At 44.3% G+C, this 14,920-nt stretch overlaps 1 protein-coding gene across 3 annotated transcripts in view; it reads left to right on the forward strand.

Moving 5' to 3' along the window:
* CDH13 (cadherin 13) overlaps window positions 1-14,920 on the forward strand; it is a 1,241,014-nt gene that overhangs the window by 1,103,450 nt on the left and 122,644 nt on the right. For all 3 annotated transcript variants that reach the window (XM_032283885.1, XM_032283883.1, XM_032283884.1), the window contains exon 9: window positions 6,434-6,616. In XM_032283885.1, the coding sequence (XP_032139776.1) occupies window positions 6,434-6,616 (183 nt within the window). The remainder of the gene's footprint in view (window positions 1-6,433; window positions 6,617-14,920) is intronic.

Genomic DNA, 14,920 nt, shown 5'->3' on the forward strand with positions numbered 1-14,920 from the left:
ATATATATATTACATACTATATATATATATATATATATATATATATATATATAGTGCACATAAACATGATGTGGAGGCCAATACCAATGTTCTCATATGTTTTTTTCTAAGAACTTTACTGTTTTACCTTTCACAGTTTGTGTTTGGTGTGAGGTAGGGGTCAGGATTCATTGTTTTCTCCAGATGGATATCTAATTGATCTAGCATCATTTATTGAAATGACCTTTAACCAGAAACTAAATAATATTCAAACATAGAAGCATCCATAATTGGCCACAGGTACAGCCTTGGATGTATGACAGTGAAGGAAATGGTTTTAGAAGTGGTAGAAAACAAATTGTCAAAATATGTCATAGATGTACAATATTTACAAAGAAAGGGGGCACCCAGAAGGAATACTAGCCCTCTCATTTACTGATGTATTTTTGTGCCTGGTGGAGTCCCCACCATGCAACAGACACAACCATTATTTATTAAAATAAATTGTTGTGTAACTTTCCACCCTGAGATAAATCCTAATCGTAGATAGAAGAAAACTAGATATCTAACACAGCTTTCCCTTCTAAATGTGGACATGATAGGATTGACATCATTTGCCTGCTGTCTATTGTTGGAACATAACAAGAATGAGCAAGTATGTGAGTGCCAGGCATACATAACTGAAAAAAAAAAAAGCTTCTTCCACACCACTCGAGAAAAATAAAATATATATATACATAACTACATTCCAAGGCAGACTGTGATAAGAGTAGAAGGAGTCACAGGGGTATAAACCAAATTATCCAGTTTGTTAGTAAGAATTTCATATGATACAGATCAAAATCCATCATCATAATTGCTAACAAATACTATCTTCTTCTTATACATATACCAGGCAATTTGCCAAGCTCCTTAAATACGTTATCTTATTTATATCAATCACAGTCACTACCCATTAGACTATCAGGAAGAGTCTTCCAATAAGCTGTATCTTTTATGTCAACGTAGACTCAAAAATGTTTGCAAATTACATTTGTGATGGTCTCTCCCCTACCCTTTTATCATCACAAATATAAATTAGGTTTATAGATCTTTGTGAGACCCTGTCTTTTAATTTTTTAAAGCCCAGGCCCAGATGACTATATCCCAACCTTTCAAGTTTTATATTAGTTCTCTGTGAAACTTAATGGTTAATGGCTTATGAACTTGGACTAGTACTCAGGTCAAACATGCAAGTAGTCAAGCATGCAAGCTTGTACATGTCCAGTCTTTTAAAATCATCCACTGTTACTTCTTTCTCATCTGTGGCTTTCCAGCCTTCTGATCATTCTTTCCGTCTTCCAAATTAATCTGAATATCAACTTTCTGCTCTTGGAAGAAGAACTTGCATTCTTGGTGTATAATAGAATTCAAGTCCCTCTACCCACTAGTGATGGCTGTTGTGGCTCATCCAGGCAGACTTATCCTAAACATCTGTCATGTAACTCAAAGAAAATAAAATACTCAGTTCTAAATTTGGAGGGAAGAGCTAATAAGCCCAGTACATAGTCCCAACAAGCCACAGTGATTGTTTTAAAATATGTTTTCTATCTGGTATTTGATTTGCTACGCAGTTTAACAGAAAAGTAACTCTATCTATTTTTCCAATTAAAGGAAGTAATAGTACAATCAATAATTCCTCCTGCTCTAGTGTGGTAAATTAATGTCTGTCTATTGTTTTTAAATCACAAAGTGAGCATTACTATAGAAATGTAAAATGGTACCATTTCGTTTTAATCTATTTAATTTTCCTTTCTTGGATTATATAATAGGGTTAAAACATTGAATAGAATTAATAGAATGAGTATTTAATTAAGCAATAATGAGCTCCTAAATGGATGCTCAAAGAAACTGCTTCATAGTTTATGCAGAAATCAGTTAATGGTCTTAACAAAGACTATAATAATTGTGTTGCATGTTTTCCATATTTAAAATTTTTTTTTTCTGTATTCTCTCAGGAGTAGATTTAAACATAACCCAGTTCCTTGATTAGGCTACACTTGGCTTCCAAAGTAAATCACAAATGCCTTTCCATGGCCCACAGGGCCCTTCATAAGCTGACTCTACCATCTCTGGAGTCTGATGTCAGTTTTCTCTGGGCCTCCCCTTCATTCCAGCCACACCCAGCTTCCTTTTGTTCTGCAAGGGTATCTTTGGCTCCTCCTACCACCTGGCCTTTGCTCCTGCTCTTCCAGATGCCAGGTATGTTCTCACCCCTCTAAGTCCTTCTCTTCTTTCAGTTCTCAGGGAATTTTTCCCTTATGATCCTCCCCAGACTGGATCAGATACCCACCTCCTCACACATACACACATACACACAGACTCCCCAAGAACTGTGATTTTATTTCTTGGCAATTAACACACTGTTATACATTTCTGTCTGTCTCTCCTTTGAGCCTGTAATCTCCATGAGGAAACATATCATGTCTGCTTTGTTTGGTGGTGTATCCATGGATGGATGGATCTATGATTGGATGGATGATGGATGGATGATAGATGGAAGGATGGATGGATGGACGGATAGATGGATGGATGGGTGGATAGATGGATGACAGGTAAATATCATTGTGGACCCATCCAAGGACATATGAGGGCCACAGTGCACACGTCGGAGAATTCCTAGCACATCAGCATCTTTCTATTCTACTTGAATTCATTTGCTCACACACTAAAAAGGTAATCTATACCAGCCCCTTTGATAGGTGCTGCAGACATAAAAATATCAGTGTTGTAGAAGAAGCTGCCCAAGTTTGTCTCACTTATACATGGCCTAAATGTTAATTCTATTTATTAATTCATCTACCCATATACCCACCCACCCATCTATCCATTCATCCCTCCATCCATCATCCACTCATCAGTCCACCCATTCACCCACCCACCCATCCTTCCATCCATCTATCCATCCACCCATCCATCCATCTATTCCATCTTCAGATCTGCTCATGTTCTGTGTACTGTGTCGTTTACTAAGGATCAGGGCTGACTCATCCATCAGGCGCCACTATCACAGTGCTAGGGCCCTAAAATCAGAAAGAAATAAAAAGAAATTTTAGGATAAAATAAATTTTTAATTCTTTTCTTCACATCATAAAAATAATTTTTTCTGAGACAGGGTCTTGCTCTGTCAACCAGCTTGGAGTGCAGTGGTATAGTCATAGCTCACTGCAACCTCAAACTCTGACACTCAAGAGATCCTCCCACCTCGGCCTCCTCAGGATCTGGGACCACAGGCAAATGCCACCACACCTGGCTGATTTTTTGCATTTATTTTTGTAGAGATGGGATCTTGCTATGTTGCCCAGGCTCGTCTTGAACTCCTGGGCTCAAGTGATCCTCCCACCTCAGCCTCCCAAAGAGCTGGGATTACAGTGTGAGAACACCATGCCCAGCTCCAAAAATAAATTTTTTAAGGTTCATGAAACTCTATTATGATAGTAGGGGTTGATGAAGGCAAAAGTGCCTGGGGTTCACCAGTCACAATGCAGCTCTGCTGGAGCACAGGAGACATCAGTCCATCGCTGGTCTTCTGGAACACTCAGGCAAGAGGCAGAATCAGGCATCAGTCAACAAGTCATTCCCTCTTAGTCTTGCTCCTGTATGGCTTTGTCCCTTCACATTCCCTTAGCCCTCTCTTCTGCTCCCAGATCCCACTTCCTATACTTAAGATTATTCATTCATTCAACAAATATCTACTGAGTTTCTTCTGTACACCTAGCACCATGCAAGAGGCTGGAGGTGAAGCCTTGAAAAGACAGGTGCACATGGAGCCTCCAGCCTCCTCAAATCATGATTTGTCACAGTGTTTTCATCTTGGCAATGTGACACTCCTGCTTTGACAGAGCAACTTCTCACTTGTGCACTAGACATGACAGCGTTTCTATCTGACTGGTAGTTTCCAGCATCCTCTAGCCTTAGCCCATCTCATGCCCACATGATTGACACCTGGTTTCCTAAAGTACAGATGTTAGAAGAGCCACAGGTCAGATTATGAGCTGAAGTCCACTGTGATCAGCAGGGACAGAGAACCAGTTCTCTGAATCTGGACCACAGCAGGGGGTGAAGGAAGGACTGGCCTAAGCTTGGGGGATCTGAGGTGGGCATGAGTAGCAGAATTGGTTGAGAACAAAGATTACCGGAAACCAGGAGACTTAGGTCTGATCCTTGGGTCATTAAATTACTTTAGGCAGGACTCTTCCTTCTTCCTTCCTTCCTTCTCTGTGCAGTCATCTTCATCTGTAACATGCAGGGATTAGGTAGTACATGTGTCACCAAGCCCCCTCTTGGCTACATGGCAGATAGCACTAACTGATCACAGCACTGTTTCCTGCTGAGCCCAGATGTGCTGCAAGCCTGTCCATAGCAGGCTCAGGCAGCTTCACCCATTCACAAGGGTAGGTCCTGTCGTTGACACCTGCCTGCCATCCTTAGACTTGGACTCCATCCTGCTTCTCACCCCAACTACATATTAGAATTATCTTGGCCGGTGAAGAAAACACTATGTCCCTGGCTTTACCCTGGAGCCTGGGGAATCTGAATTGATCTGGGGAATCCGAATCTGAATTGACTACTTGACTGATGCCTGATTCTGCCACTTGCCTGAATGTTCCAGGAGACCAGAAATGGACTGATCTCTCCTGTGCTCCAGCATGGCTGGTGAACCCCAGGCACTTTCACCCCCATCAACCACTCCTACCGTAATAGATTTTCATACGCTTTAATCCTGGAGAGTCCTGAATTAGAATGGGACCCAGGAATTTTTTTTCAAAGCCTCTGAGAGACTCTAATGCACAGACAGAGCTGAGAACCACTAGTAGAGTTTTCCAGCTCAAGAATTCTATGATTTGTGTGAGAAGAGGAGAAGATAAAAGATAGGTGGACCTTAAACAAGAATCATAGGAACCAGATCAAAATAATTGCCCCCTGGAGCTGTTTCTTTGTGACAGCAGCCTCAGTATCCCTCCTCATTCCCACTCTTTCCTAGCCTCCATGCATGTTCTAACAATTTTCCAGCTCGGGCATGGTGGCACATGCCTGTAGTCCCAGGTACTCAGGAGGCTAAGGCAGGAGAATTGCTTGAACCCAGGAGGCGGAGGTTGCGGTGAGCCGAGATCGCGCCATTGCAGCCTGGGTAACGAGCAAAACTCCATCTCAAAAAAAGAAAAAAAAAAAAGGAATTTTCCAGCTCTCCTTTTATGAAAGGCAAGTCATCCAGGTTTGCTGAGGTGCAATAGACAAATTAGTTCCAGTCCCCGCCCCGTCCCCTTAGAAGCCTCAGGATTAAGGTTTATGATTAACGATTTGCAAGTCAATTAATCAGCCACCGCTTTTGAAACCTCATTTCTCAAATTGCTTCTCTTTGAACACAAGGGCTTTTTGACATCATCTTACTGTCTCTAGATTCACTTTCCTACTAATTGAAATTCCAAGATATTTCTTCATCTTGTCAGCTTATTGGTATTACTTGTTTATAAAATATTTGCAAACAGATTACTATTCACCTGTAGTGTGTCAGAGGTAAGCAGCAAAACAATACTTTAGGCTTGCCGCTCAAAGGGATGTACTAATGATAGCTCGTGAACTTCTCTATGAGAATTTATTCTCTACGAGATTTTTCATTGATTGATTTATTCTCGCCACACCCGCTTGAAACAAGTATTTGAGATGTATTACAACAGAAACACAGGTACAATAAGGCTCCAAACAACTGATTTAGATGATTTCTTAGAACATGGTTTCTAAGGTCATACTAAGAGTGGATATGGAGTAGGAAGGATGGGATTGGTTTTCTTCATTAGAGAAAATAGCGGAGTGTAGTAGAAGATCTGGGGTCAAACACTGTGCTTTAAATCCCAGTCTCTTCACTTACAAGTCTTAGTGCTCTACTCATCTGATTCTGTTACTGTTTGAGGGAGGCAGGGCTGCAAGAACAAATGGAAGCAAAGATGGCTTCAACTCAATCAAAATTTGTTTCTCGTTCAAAGACAGTTCAGGATGGGTGTTCTTGGCCACCAGGTTGCTCCCTTCCATGTGGTAACTCAGGGACCCAAGCTCCTCCTCCCTTGTGGCTCTCTGCTACCCTGGGATTTTGTGGTCCTCTGCATTCAGGTAGGCAGAGGGTGAAAAAGCACAGAGAGGAGGCACAGCTGTTCTCTTCACCCTCCCTCCACAGAGTAGCACAGCACAGCCGTGATCACCATCATTCCTGCCCACATTCTGCAGGAGAGAAGTTAGTTTTGTGGCCTCACCTAAGTTCAAGGAAAGCTGAGAAGAGGAGCATAGCATCTTCCGATCATAATCCTCCTATGTTACTATTTAAGTGAGACGATGTGTGTAACATATCCAATGCAAAGCATGGAGTAAATGAATATGTTTTTTTCAAAATAGTGACCATTGCCATCTGCTTTGTTTGCAGTTTCAAGCCACAGTCGAGGAAGGAGCTGTGGGAGTTATTGTCAATTTGACGGTTGAAGATAAGGATGACCCCACCACAGGTGCATGGAGGGCCGCCTACACCATCATCAATGGAAACCCCGGGCAGAGCTTCGAGATCCACACCAACGCCCAAACCAATGAAGGGATGCTTTCTGTCGTCAAAGTAAGGGTGCTTCCTACTGCCCCTTTCTCCTCATGTGAGCAGTGAGGACCCCACAAGGGAGATCATAGAATCACTGAGTTTAGAAGGCCAGGGATAAATTCTCCCAGTCTCCTCCTTGTGAGAATTAACAAAGTGAAAGTCTCGTGGCGTAAGGGTACACCCACATCCTCAGCAGCATAAACAAGCAGCCAAAACAAACCTGTGTTATAGGCTCTAAAACACTCAAGCTTACATGTAACTTTAAAAAAACCAAACTTAAGTGGATTTTTGTTTTTGTTTTTGTTTTTGTTTTTGAGATGGTCTCACCTTGTCACCTAGGCTGGAGTATAGTAGTGCAATCTCGGTTCACTGCAATCTCTGCCTCCCAGGTTCAAGTGATTCTCATGCCTCAGCCTCCTCAGTAGCTGGGATTATAGACACCCACCATCATGCCAGGCTAGTTTTTGTATCTTTAGTAGAGATGAGGGTCTCACCATGTTTCCCAGGCTGGTCTCAAACTCCTGGCCTCAAGTGATCCACTTGCCTTGGCCTCCCAAAGTGCTGAGATTACAAATGTGAGCCACCATGCCTGGATCAAACTTAGGTTTTAAATAGATTATTTATACACTTGCTAAGGAATGATTTGCAGATGCGTCAAAATGAAATATGTGAAGGTGTTTATAAAGATAAGTGCTCAAAATGCAGGCTTTGACATGTCTTCTTAATCTTTCTTGGCAGAGCTTAGTTCTTCCTTAAAAACACACACACAACATAATTATTGGTGTGAAACCCTCTGTGAGCCTTGCTAACTCGCATGCTGATCCTCTCTCTGCCTACAAATAGAACAAGGAGGAAATACAATTATAAATGTAAAACCTCATGCTCATGCTGGGAATCCAGAAATATTAGTGGGGATGGTGGCACAGAAGGCTTGATGCAGGTGGTCTTGGTATTCCGGAAGAAGGCATTTCTACACCGTTTCACCCTTTCTGGGAAGTTCTGGGGAGAGTTTCTGCCAGAGACCAGGATCTTCATGGGGACACATTTTCTTTTCTAGTGGATGAAGCCATTTGCCTGAGCAGCAGGGATCAATCACATTTATAGTGACAGTAGCAGTGGGCAGAGCAGGGACATGGCTCCCCACTCCCCTGTGTGCCCTTGACCAACATACTCATGTTTTCCGGGCCTCAGTTTCCTCATCTGAAAATGAGAATGATAATATAACCTAACTCTTAAGGTGGTTGTTGTAATCCATTGAGTTGCTATCATGAAGTACAGTATAGGGTGGGTAGCTTATAAACCACAGACATTCACTTCTCACAGTTCTGGAGATTGAAAAGTCCAAGATGAAGCTTTCAGTAGATTCTGTACCTGGTGAGGAACCACTTTTTGATATATGTTCATGTCCTTTTTCTATCCTTACTTGGTAGATAGAATGAGGCAGCTCTCTGGATTCTCTCATTCTCTCTCTCTCTCTCTCTCTCTCTTTTATTTTTATTTTTTGAGATGAAGTCTCACTCTGTCAGCAGGCTGGAGTGCAGTGGCATGATTTTGGCTCACTGCAACCTCTGCTTCCCAGGTTCAAGCGATTCTCCTGCCTCAGCCTCCCAAGTAGCTGGAATTACAGGCTCATGCCACCACACCCAGCTAATTATTGTATTTTTAGTAGAGACGGGGTTTCACCATGTTGGCCAAAATGATCTCAATCTCCTGACCTCGTGATCCACCCACCTCGGCCTCCCAAAGTGCTGGGATTACAGGTGTGAGCCACTGAAACCGGCCTGGATTCTCTCTTTTTAAGAGCATTAATCCCATTTATGAGGGTTCTGCCTTGTGACCTAATCACCTACAAATGGCCGCATCCTCTAATGCCTTCACAGTGGGGGTTATTTCAACAAATGAATTTTGAGGGAACACACCTATTTAGTCGATAGCAGCTGTTGTGAGAATTTCAGGAGCCGACATGTAAAGAATACTGATGGGCACTTGCAGTCAGCAGCAGTTTCCTGTGGCTTCTGTCACAAATTACCACAAATTTAGGGCCTGAAAAAAAATTTTTTTCATGAAAATACATGAATTTATTATCTTACATATCTGAAGGTAAGAAGTCTAACATGAATCTCACTGGGCTAAAAATCAAGGGATTGGCAGGGCTGCCTGCTTTCTGGAGGATTCGTGGGGGAATTCACTTCCTTGCCTCTTCCAGCTTCTAGAGGCCACTTGCATTCCCTGGCTCCTGGCCCCATCTCCATTGTCAAAGCCAGCAGTGCAGCATCTTCAAATCTCTGACCCTCTGACTCTGACCCTCTGCTTCCATCATCACATCTCCTACTTCCTCCATTGACCTGCTCACCTCCCTTTTACATGAACCCTTGTGATTCGATTGGATCCACTGGATAATCCAGGATAACTTCCAGTCTCAAGGTTTTTAACATAATCATATCTGCAATTACCATGTGACCTATTGTAAAGTCACATATTCTCAACCTCCAGGAATTAAGATGTGGACATACTAGGAGGCCATCATTCATCCTCCCAAAGAGCTATACAAGCAACTGCCCCAACAAAGCTCGTGACAGCCAGAGGGCTGGACCCATGGCCACTGAGAATGGCAGATCTCAGACATACTTCGGGCTGGTTCTAGAGGATGAACAAGCCAAACCTGTGGTCTCAGTTTCTCCCAAGCCTTGCCCCTTTTCAGCCTCTGAGTCCCCCTCTATTCTTCTTCTCCAATAACATGAGCAATGGCAAAGTTATTAGGAAAGCCTGGCACTGGCCTTCTGTGTCCACGGCTGCTGCACTTTCAAAGCTGTGAAAGTCATAGAATGACATAGCCACTGGCTGTCCTCTGTGGCTAGTCCTGAGTCTATAAAAGCTGTCAGGCAACTTTCCAAACCTGCAACTTGAAGATAAAACTTGGATAAATAGACATCTCCATCACAAATCCTGGAGCTCAGTCCTCCCCAAAATGTGTTTGCCATAGCTCAAGGAAAATGAATATGAACAAAACAGGATTTGATAGGGTGCGGTGGCTCATGTCTGTAATCCCAGCATCTTGGGAGGCTGAGGTGGGCAGACCACTTGAGGTCAGGAGTTCAAGACCAGCCTGGCCAACATGATGAGACCCCGTCTCCTTAAAAATACAAAAATAATCTGGGCATGGTGGCATGTGCCTATAATCCCAGCTACTTGGGAGGCTGAGGCAGGAGAATTGCTTGAACCAGGGAGGCAGAGGTTGCAGTGAGCCAAGATTGTGCCACTGCACTCCAGCCTGGGTGACAAAGTGAGACTGTCTCAAAACAACAACAAGAACAAAAATACAGGACTTGCAGGAAGGAGCCATTCTCCTCTGCCTACATTCCTGCATTGGTCCACAAGGCAGTGGCTCTCAAATGCTAGCATATATAAGAATCATCTGGAATGCTAGTTAAAATGCAGATTTCTGGGCTTGCACCAGACCTACTGTGTCAGAATATGAGGGAGAGGTGTGCCAGGCGGTTCTGTTGTTCACAGGGCACAGCTCTTGTTGAGGGGCATGGCGTTAGGGGAAGCTGTTTCCATAAGCTTGTCTGCCCTCCCTGCAAATTCCAGGGGAATAGGGGCCCATGGAGGCTGAGGCTCTCACTGACTTCAGCTTTGCTAGTGTGTGGACTTCCTTTGCTTTGGAAATGGGATGCAGAGTCTCCCTCACCCCACACTGGCTTCCTCCCAGATCAGTAGGAAGGGCCTTGAGCTCTCTCTGCCTCTCAGCACATGTGAGGCAGAGTCCAAGACCACCTTCTAGAGGCCAGTTAGACCGTGTTCTCTGCTGCTGTCCACTGTGCCAGCCATTGGTGCAACCATTAAGAATGCTTTCTGTGGCAAGTAGCAGAATGTGGCTTAACTAGTAAAGGAATTTAAGAATTTTTGTTGCTAGATAATGATAGGCCAGTCCAAGATTGGCCAACAGTTCCAGGTAGCAGAGAACCGGCCGTGGGTGCTTCAGATACTTTTGACTTTTTCCTCTTGGACATAAAGTGGCTGCCAAAGCCCCAGGCATCATGTCTTCCCACTGCCGCATCCTAATCCAGAAAACAAGGAGGCAGCCAGGCAAGTGGAGGGAGAAGGTGCTCTCATGTGACCCTCTCCTCTTATTGGGAAAGAAAACATCTTTTCTAAGGGTCCCCCAGCCAATTTCTCATGATGTTTCATTGGCCAATGACATAAGTTCTTCCTTAACTTCAAGGAAAGCTGAGAAAGTCCATATCTGGCCTTTGGGCCTTTACAGCGGATAAGGGAGATAGGGACTGGCGATTGCTATTGGGTAGCCAAGCAAGAGCAGGTCTGCACTAACCAGTTAGCAATCCAACATACGGTAGAACTAGTTGGAGTCTCAGGATGCTGCTGGTTTCCAGCAAGGGCCTGCCTCTCAAAAGGACCAAATCCCAGCGGCTCTGGCAAATGAGCGCCCACTTTGTCTTTAAAACCTTCAGGTCAGAAATATCCATAGTTGCTTTCTAAACCTGTTCTAAAACCACCAGAAAGTTATTTTTTCAGCTGACTATAATCAGCCCTACATTTTATTTTCTATTTTGTCCTCAGAGAAAGAAGTGTCCAGAAAGCATCCTTGATTCCCCAAACCATTCACAGGCCTAAAAACAGCTGTTCAGTTGGTTCTGGATCCTCCCTCTTCCTGCCAACAAACCCAGGTCCTCCACCCTTCCCATGTGGGTCAGCTTTTCGAGGCTTTCAGTTTCCCAGGACAGTGGTTGACACCCTCTCTTGACACTTGAAAAAATATTAATTGAATTGCCTCTCTGTAGCTTCCATCAGGAGCATTTTCAATTTCCTTCCACCCCTGACACAGAGGCCCAGCAACAGACAAAGCAAGTTAATGAGATTGTGTGCTCTGTGAGCTCATGGAGGGCTTCTTAATCCAATTACAGCCTTCAAAAGGGATTAGGAAGGGAGACCCACGTGTCACCAGCTCCAGCGGGTGTGGCCCTGGGCATTGTACAGCTGGAGTTACTAGACCTCACCTTGTACATAAACACTAGCGCGGCCCTGCTCCCTTCCAAAGGCCAGCCTTGCGTTGTGTGCCTCCCCTCTTCCCTTCTGCTTCCCTCCCTTTAAGACAGCCTTTGTGGCTTAGTTCCTCGGAAGCCAGCATTCTGTTCAGGAAGTGTCAGCCTGGGAACAGGCATGGTTGATTATATTCAGCTGAAAGAATAACTTTTTGGTGGTTTTAGAACAGGCTTAGAGAGCAACTAAGGGTGTTTCTGGCCCGAAGGTTTTAAAGACGAAGCAGGCTCTCATTTGCCAGAACAGCTTGAATTTGGTCCTTTTGAGAGGCAGGACCTTGCTGGAAACCAGCAGCATCCTGAGACTCCAACTAGTTCTTCAGCATGCTGAGGACTGGGGCGATGACTCTTCCAGCTCTTGCAGAACCACCCTCTTCTTTCTCACCCCCTTGGCAGCTTCTTGTTACTGATATCGACACTAGGCCTAGCTCCATGGGGAGCATTCAGCATTCACCCTGCCCCCTGATCTTTACAACAATCTCCTGTATTCGGATTTTGTTGAAGAGAAAGCTGAGACTTCAGGAGAAGCAGTGGCTTGCTGGTGGTCCCAGAGTTATGATGCATCAGGGCCAGGACTTGGCCCCCACCTGTCTTTCTATTTAAGAAAAAAGTAGGGAATTTAAAAGGTAAAAATGTCCAATAATGTTCGAGTTTTGCATAATCAAAATAACACATAATTGTGTTGCAAAAGACTAGTGCTAGAGAAAAGCACAAGAATTACAGTTGTTAATTCCTTCCTTCCTTCCTTCCTTCCTTCCTTCCTTCCTTCATGCAATGATACTTATTTAGAGCCCACTATGGTCCTGACACTGTGCTAGGTGCTATCTATTCACTGACGAATGAACTGGTCTCTGTCTACATCCTCCCAGGGAGCTTATAGTTATAAGAGCAAGAACTTTTGCTACAAATAATGATGTTCCCAGGAAAGAAGGAGAGAAGGAGGGAGGGAGGGAATTGTTTCCTTGGGAAAAAATAGCCAGTGGTCCCCAGCCAAAGAAAAGGAGCGGAGCAGCACAAATTGCTTATTTCCCAGCATCTTGACTGTCTCACTTGTCAGCAGATGGCTGTATTCCCCAGAAACCCCATCATCCTCTTGCTAGTGCATAGGTCTGTGGCCCTGGGGAATCAGATGTCAGACCAAACTAGGACAGGATTGTGATTAGTGCTGGTGGGGTGGCGATGGCCCTTGGGAGACTGGGGTGCTCTGCATCTCACTTCAGCTCAGGGGACACACCCTCAGTGTCGACACAACCCAGCAAGCCAAAAGCTCTGTCCTCTCTGGAATCCTAATTGAGATGAATAGCTGCATTTTCCAAGTATGGCAGCTCCCTGGCCCTGGTTTGAAGTTTACTTTACTGAGGTTGCATATTCTGGCGTCACTTGGGATGGACAGAGATCTGTTATTAGGATTCATAGAAAGAAGGACAGAATGGTAACTGACTCCTGTGTAACAGGGATTGAACTGAAACACCAGCATGCAGCCACTCAGCACTAAGAGCTTTGCACTGGTTAAGTCTTAAAATCCTAAAACTAACCCTGCTGGGAATTGTTCTAGGTGAAGAGAGGAAGTCCAGTTACAAGCAGGAAGCATTACCAGTGTGCGTGTGTGCGCGTGCACTCTCCCACGCGTGGAGTGCTTGGCACTGAATACATGTCAGCTGTAATTATCATGAAAGTGACTTCATTTGCCTAAAGGCACTCTGACCCAGCCTGCCAGATTCCATTTCCAACTCGGTGTCAGCTCTTTCCCCAGCGGCAGCAGTCCTCATCCCTGCTTTCATTTTCCCATGTCCATGGTAGCCTCTACATGCCCTTGCTTGCTTTTAGTTGGGTGTAAATCAAATCTCTTGACTCATTTAGTCTTGTCCTTCTTGCAAGAATATCCATGATGGCGTGGGTCTGATGGGTTAGCTACTTTTTCCAGTAAACATTAGGAAAACAACTTGATATAAGCAGCATGGCCTCATCTTACCTAAATGTCTCCCCATGCATACCTGGCAGAGCCCCACTCTGGGAAATGCTGCTCTCACCCTATCCTGTGCTCTCGTGGTTGGGAAAAAGAGTGACAGACATGCATTGGCAGCACCATTGTATTACTAATTTTATCATGGAGTTTCTCTGACATCCTCTGGTTCAGTCCACACAGTGGCTGGGGGAGGTGGGTATTCTATCAGCCCCCTTTGCAAAATCACCTAGAGTGGTCCTCATCAGGGCTGCCCATTGACACTGGGGCAAGGCAATCCACCGTTGTGTGGGACTGTAACTGTCCTGGGCATGGCTTTAAGTCTGCTGTTATGTCCCCTGCCCAGTCAATGGCTGGGGAGCCCTCAAGTCAGTTGAAAATACTCCCATACATTTTCAAATGCCCTCAGCTGGGGCAGGGCTAACAGGCTTAGCCCCACATGGCTCAGACTCTCAAGTTCTTTCCCCGCATTACTTTCTACTAGAGACTGTGAACCCAGGCTATACTTTAAGGTGTGTGGAGACCCTTTGACTTCATGGCAAGTGAGTGATAAATATTACAGATGAAACCTTATACAATTCAAGATAAGATTTGGAAAAAAAGTAAAAAAAAAAAAAAAAAAAGAAACATGAAAGCTTAGTTTTCCTATTCCATTGATCCACTGTGATAACAGAGGTAGGATTATCTTGTTATAAAGCTACTGAGGCTTGGGCTTTGGGGTGTCATTTACCTGAGCCCAGTGGTGTGGAGTTTCAGGTCCCAGGCAGGGAGGCTTTAAGCGTCAGCATTGCCAGGGAGTTGCCTAAAGAAATCTCAGAGGGAGGCTCACTAAGGCTCAAGTCATGTGTTGTCATTTATTTCTTAATCAAAAAAAAAAAAAAAATCCATACCTAATCTCACATTTTCATGTTTTTGTTTGTTTGTTTGTTTGTTTTTGAGATGGAGTCTCACTCTGTTGCCAGGCTGGAGTGCAGTGGTGCAATCTCAGCTCACTGCAACCTCTGCCTCCCAGGTTCAAGTGATTTTGCTGCCTCAGCCTCTCTAGTAGCTGGGATTACAGGCGCCCGCCACCAGGCCCGGCTAATTTTTGTATTTGAAGTAGAGATGGGGCTTCACCATCTTGATCAGGCTGGTCTTGAACTCCTGACCTGGTGATCCACTTGCTTTGGCCTCTGAAAGTGCTGGGATTACAGTTGTGAGCCACTCAGGCACATTTTCATGTTTCATATTCTTCATCTTAAAGATAGCGCCCCTGTTACACAGGCTTAGCCTCCAAAGCCCAGCTCCATCCCTGAAGGCCTA

The sequence above is a fragment of the Sapajus apella genome, unplaced genomic scaffold (genome assembly GCF_009761245.1).
Source record: "Sapajus apella isolate SASKATOON/1434 unplaced genomic scaffold, GSC_monkey_1.0 scaffold15, whole genome shotgun sequence".
Taxonomy (NCBI): Eukaryota; Metazoa; Chordata; class Mammalia; order Primates; family Cebidae; genus Sapajus; species Sapajus apella.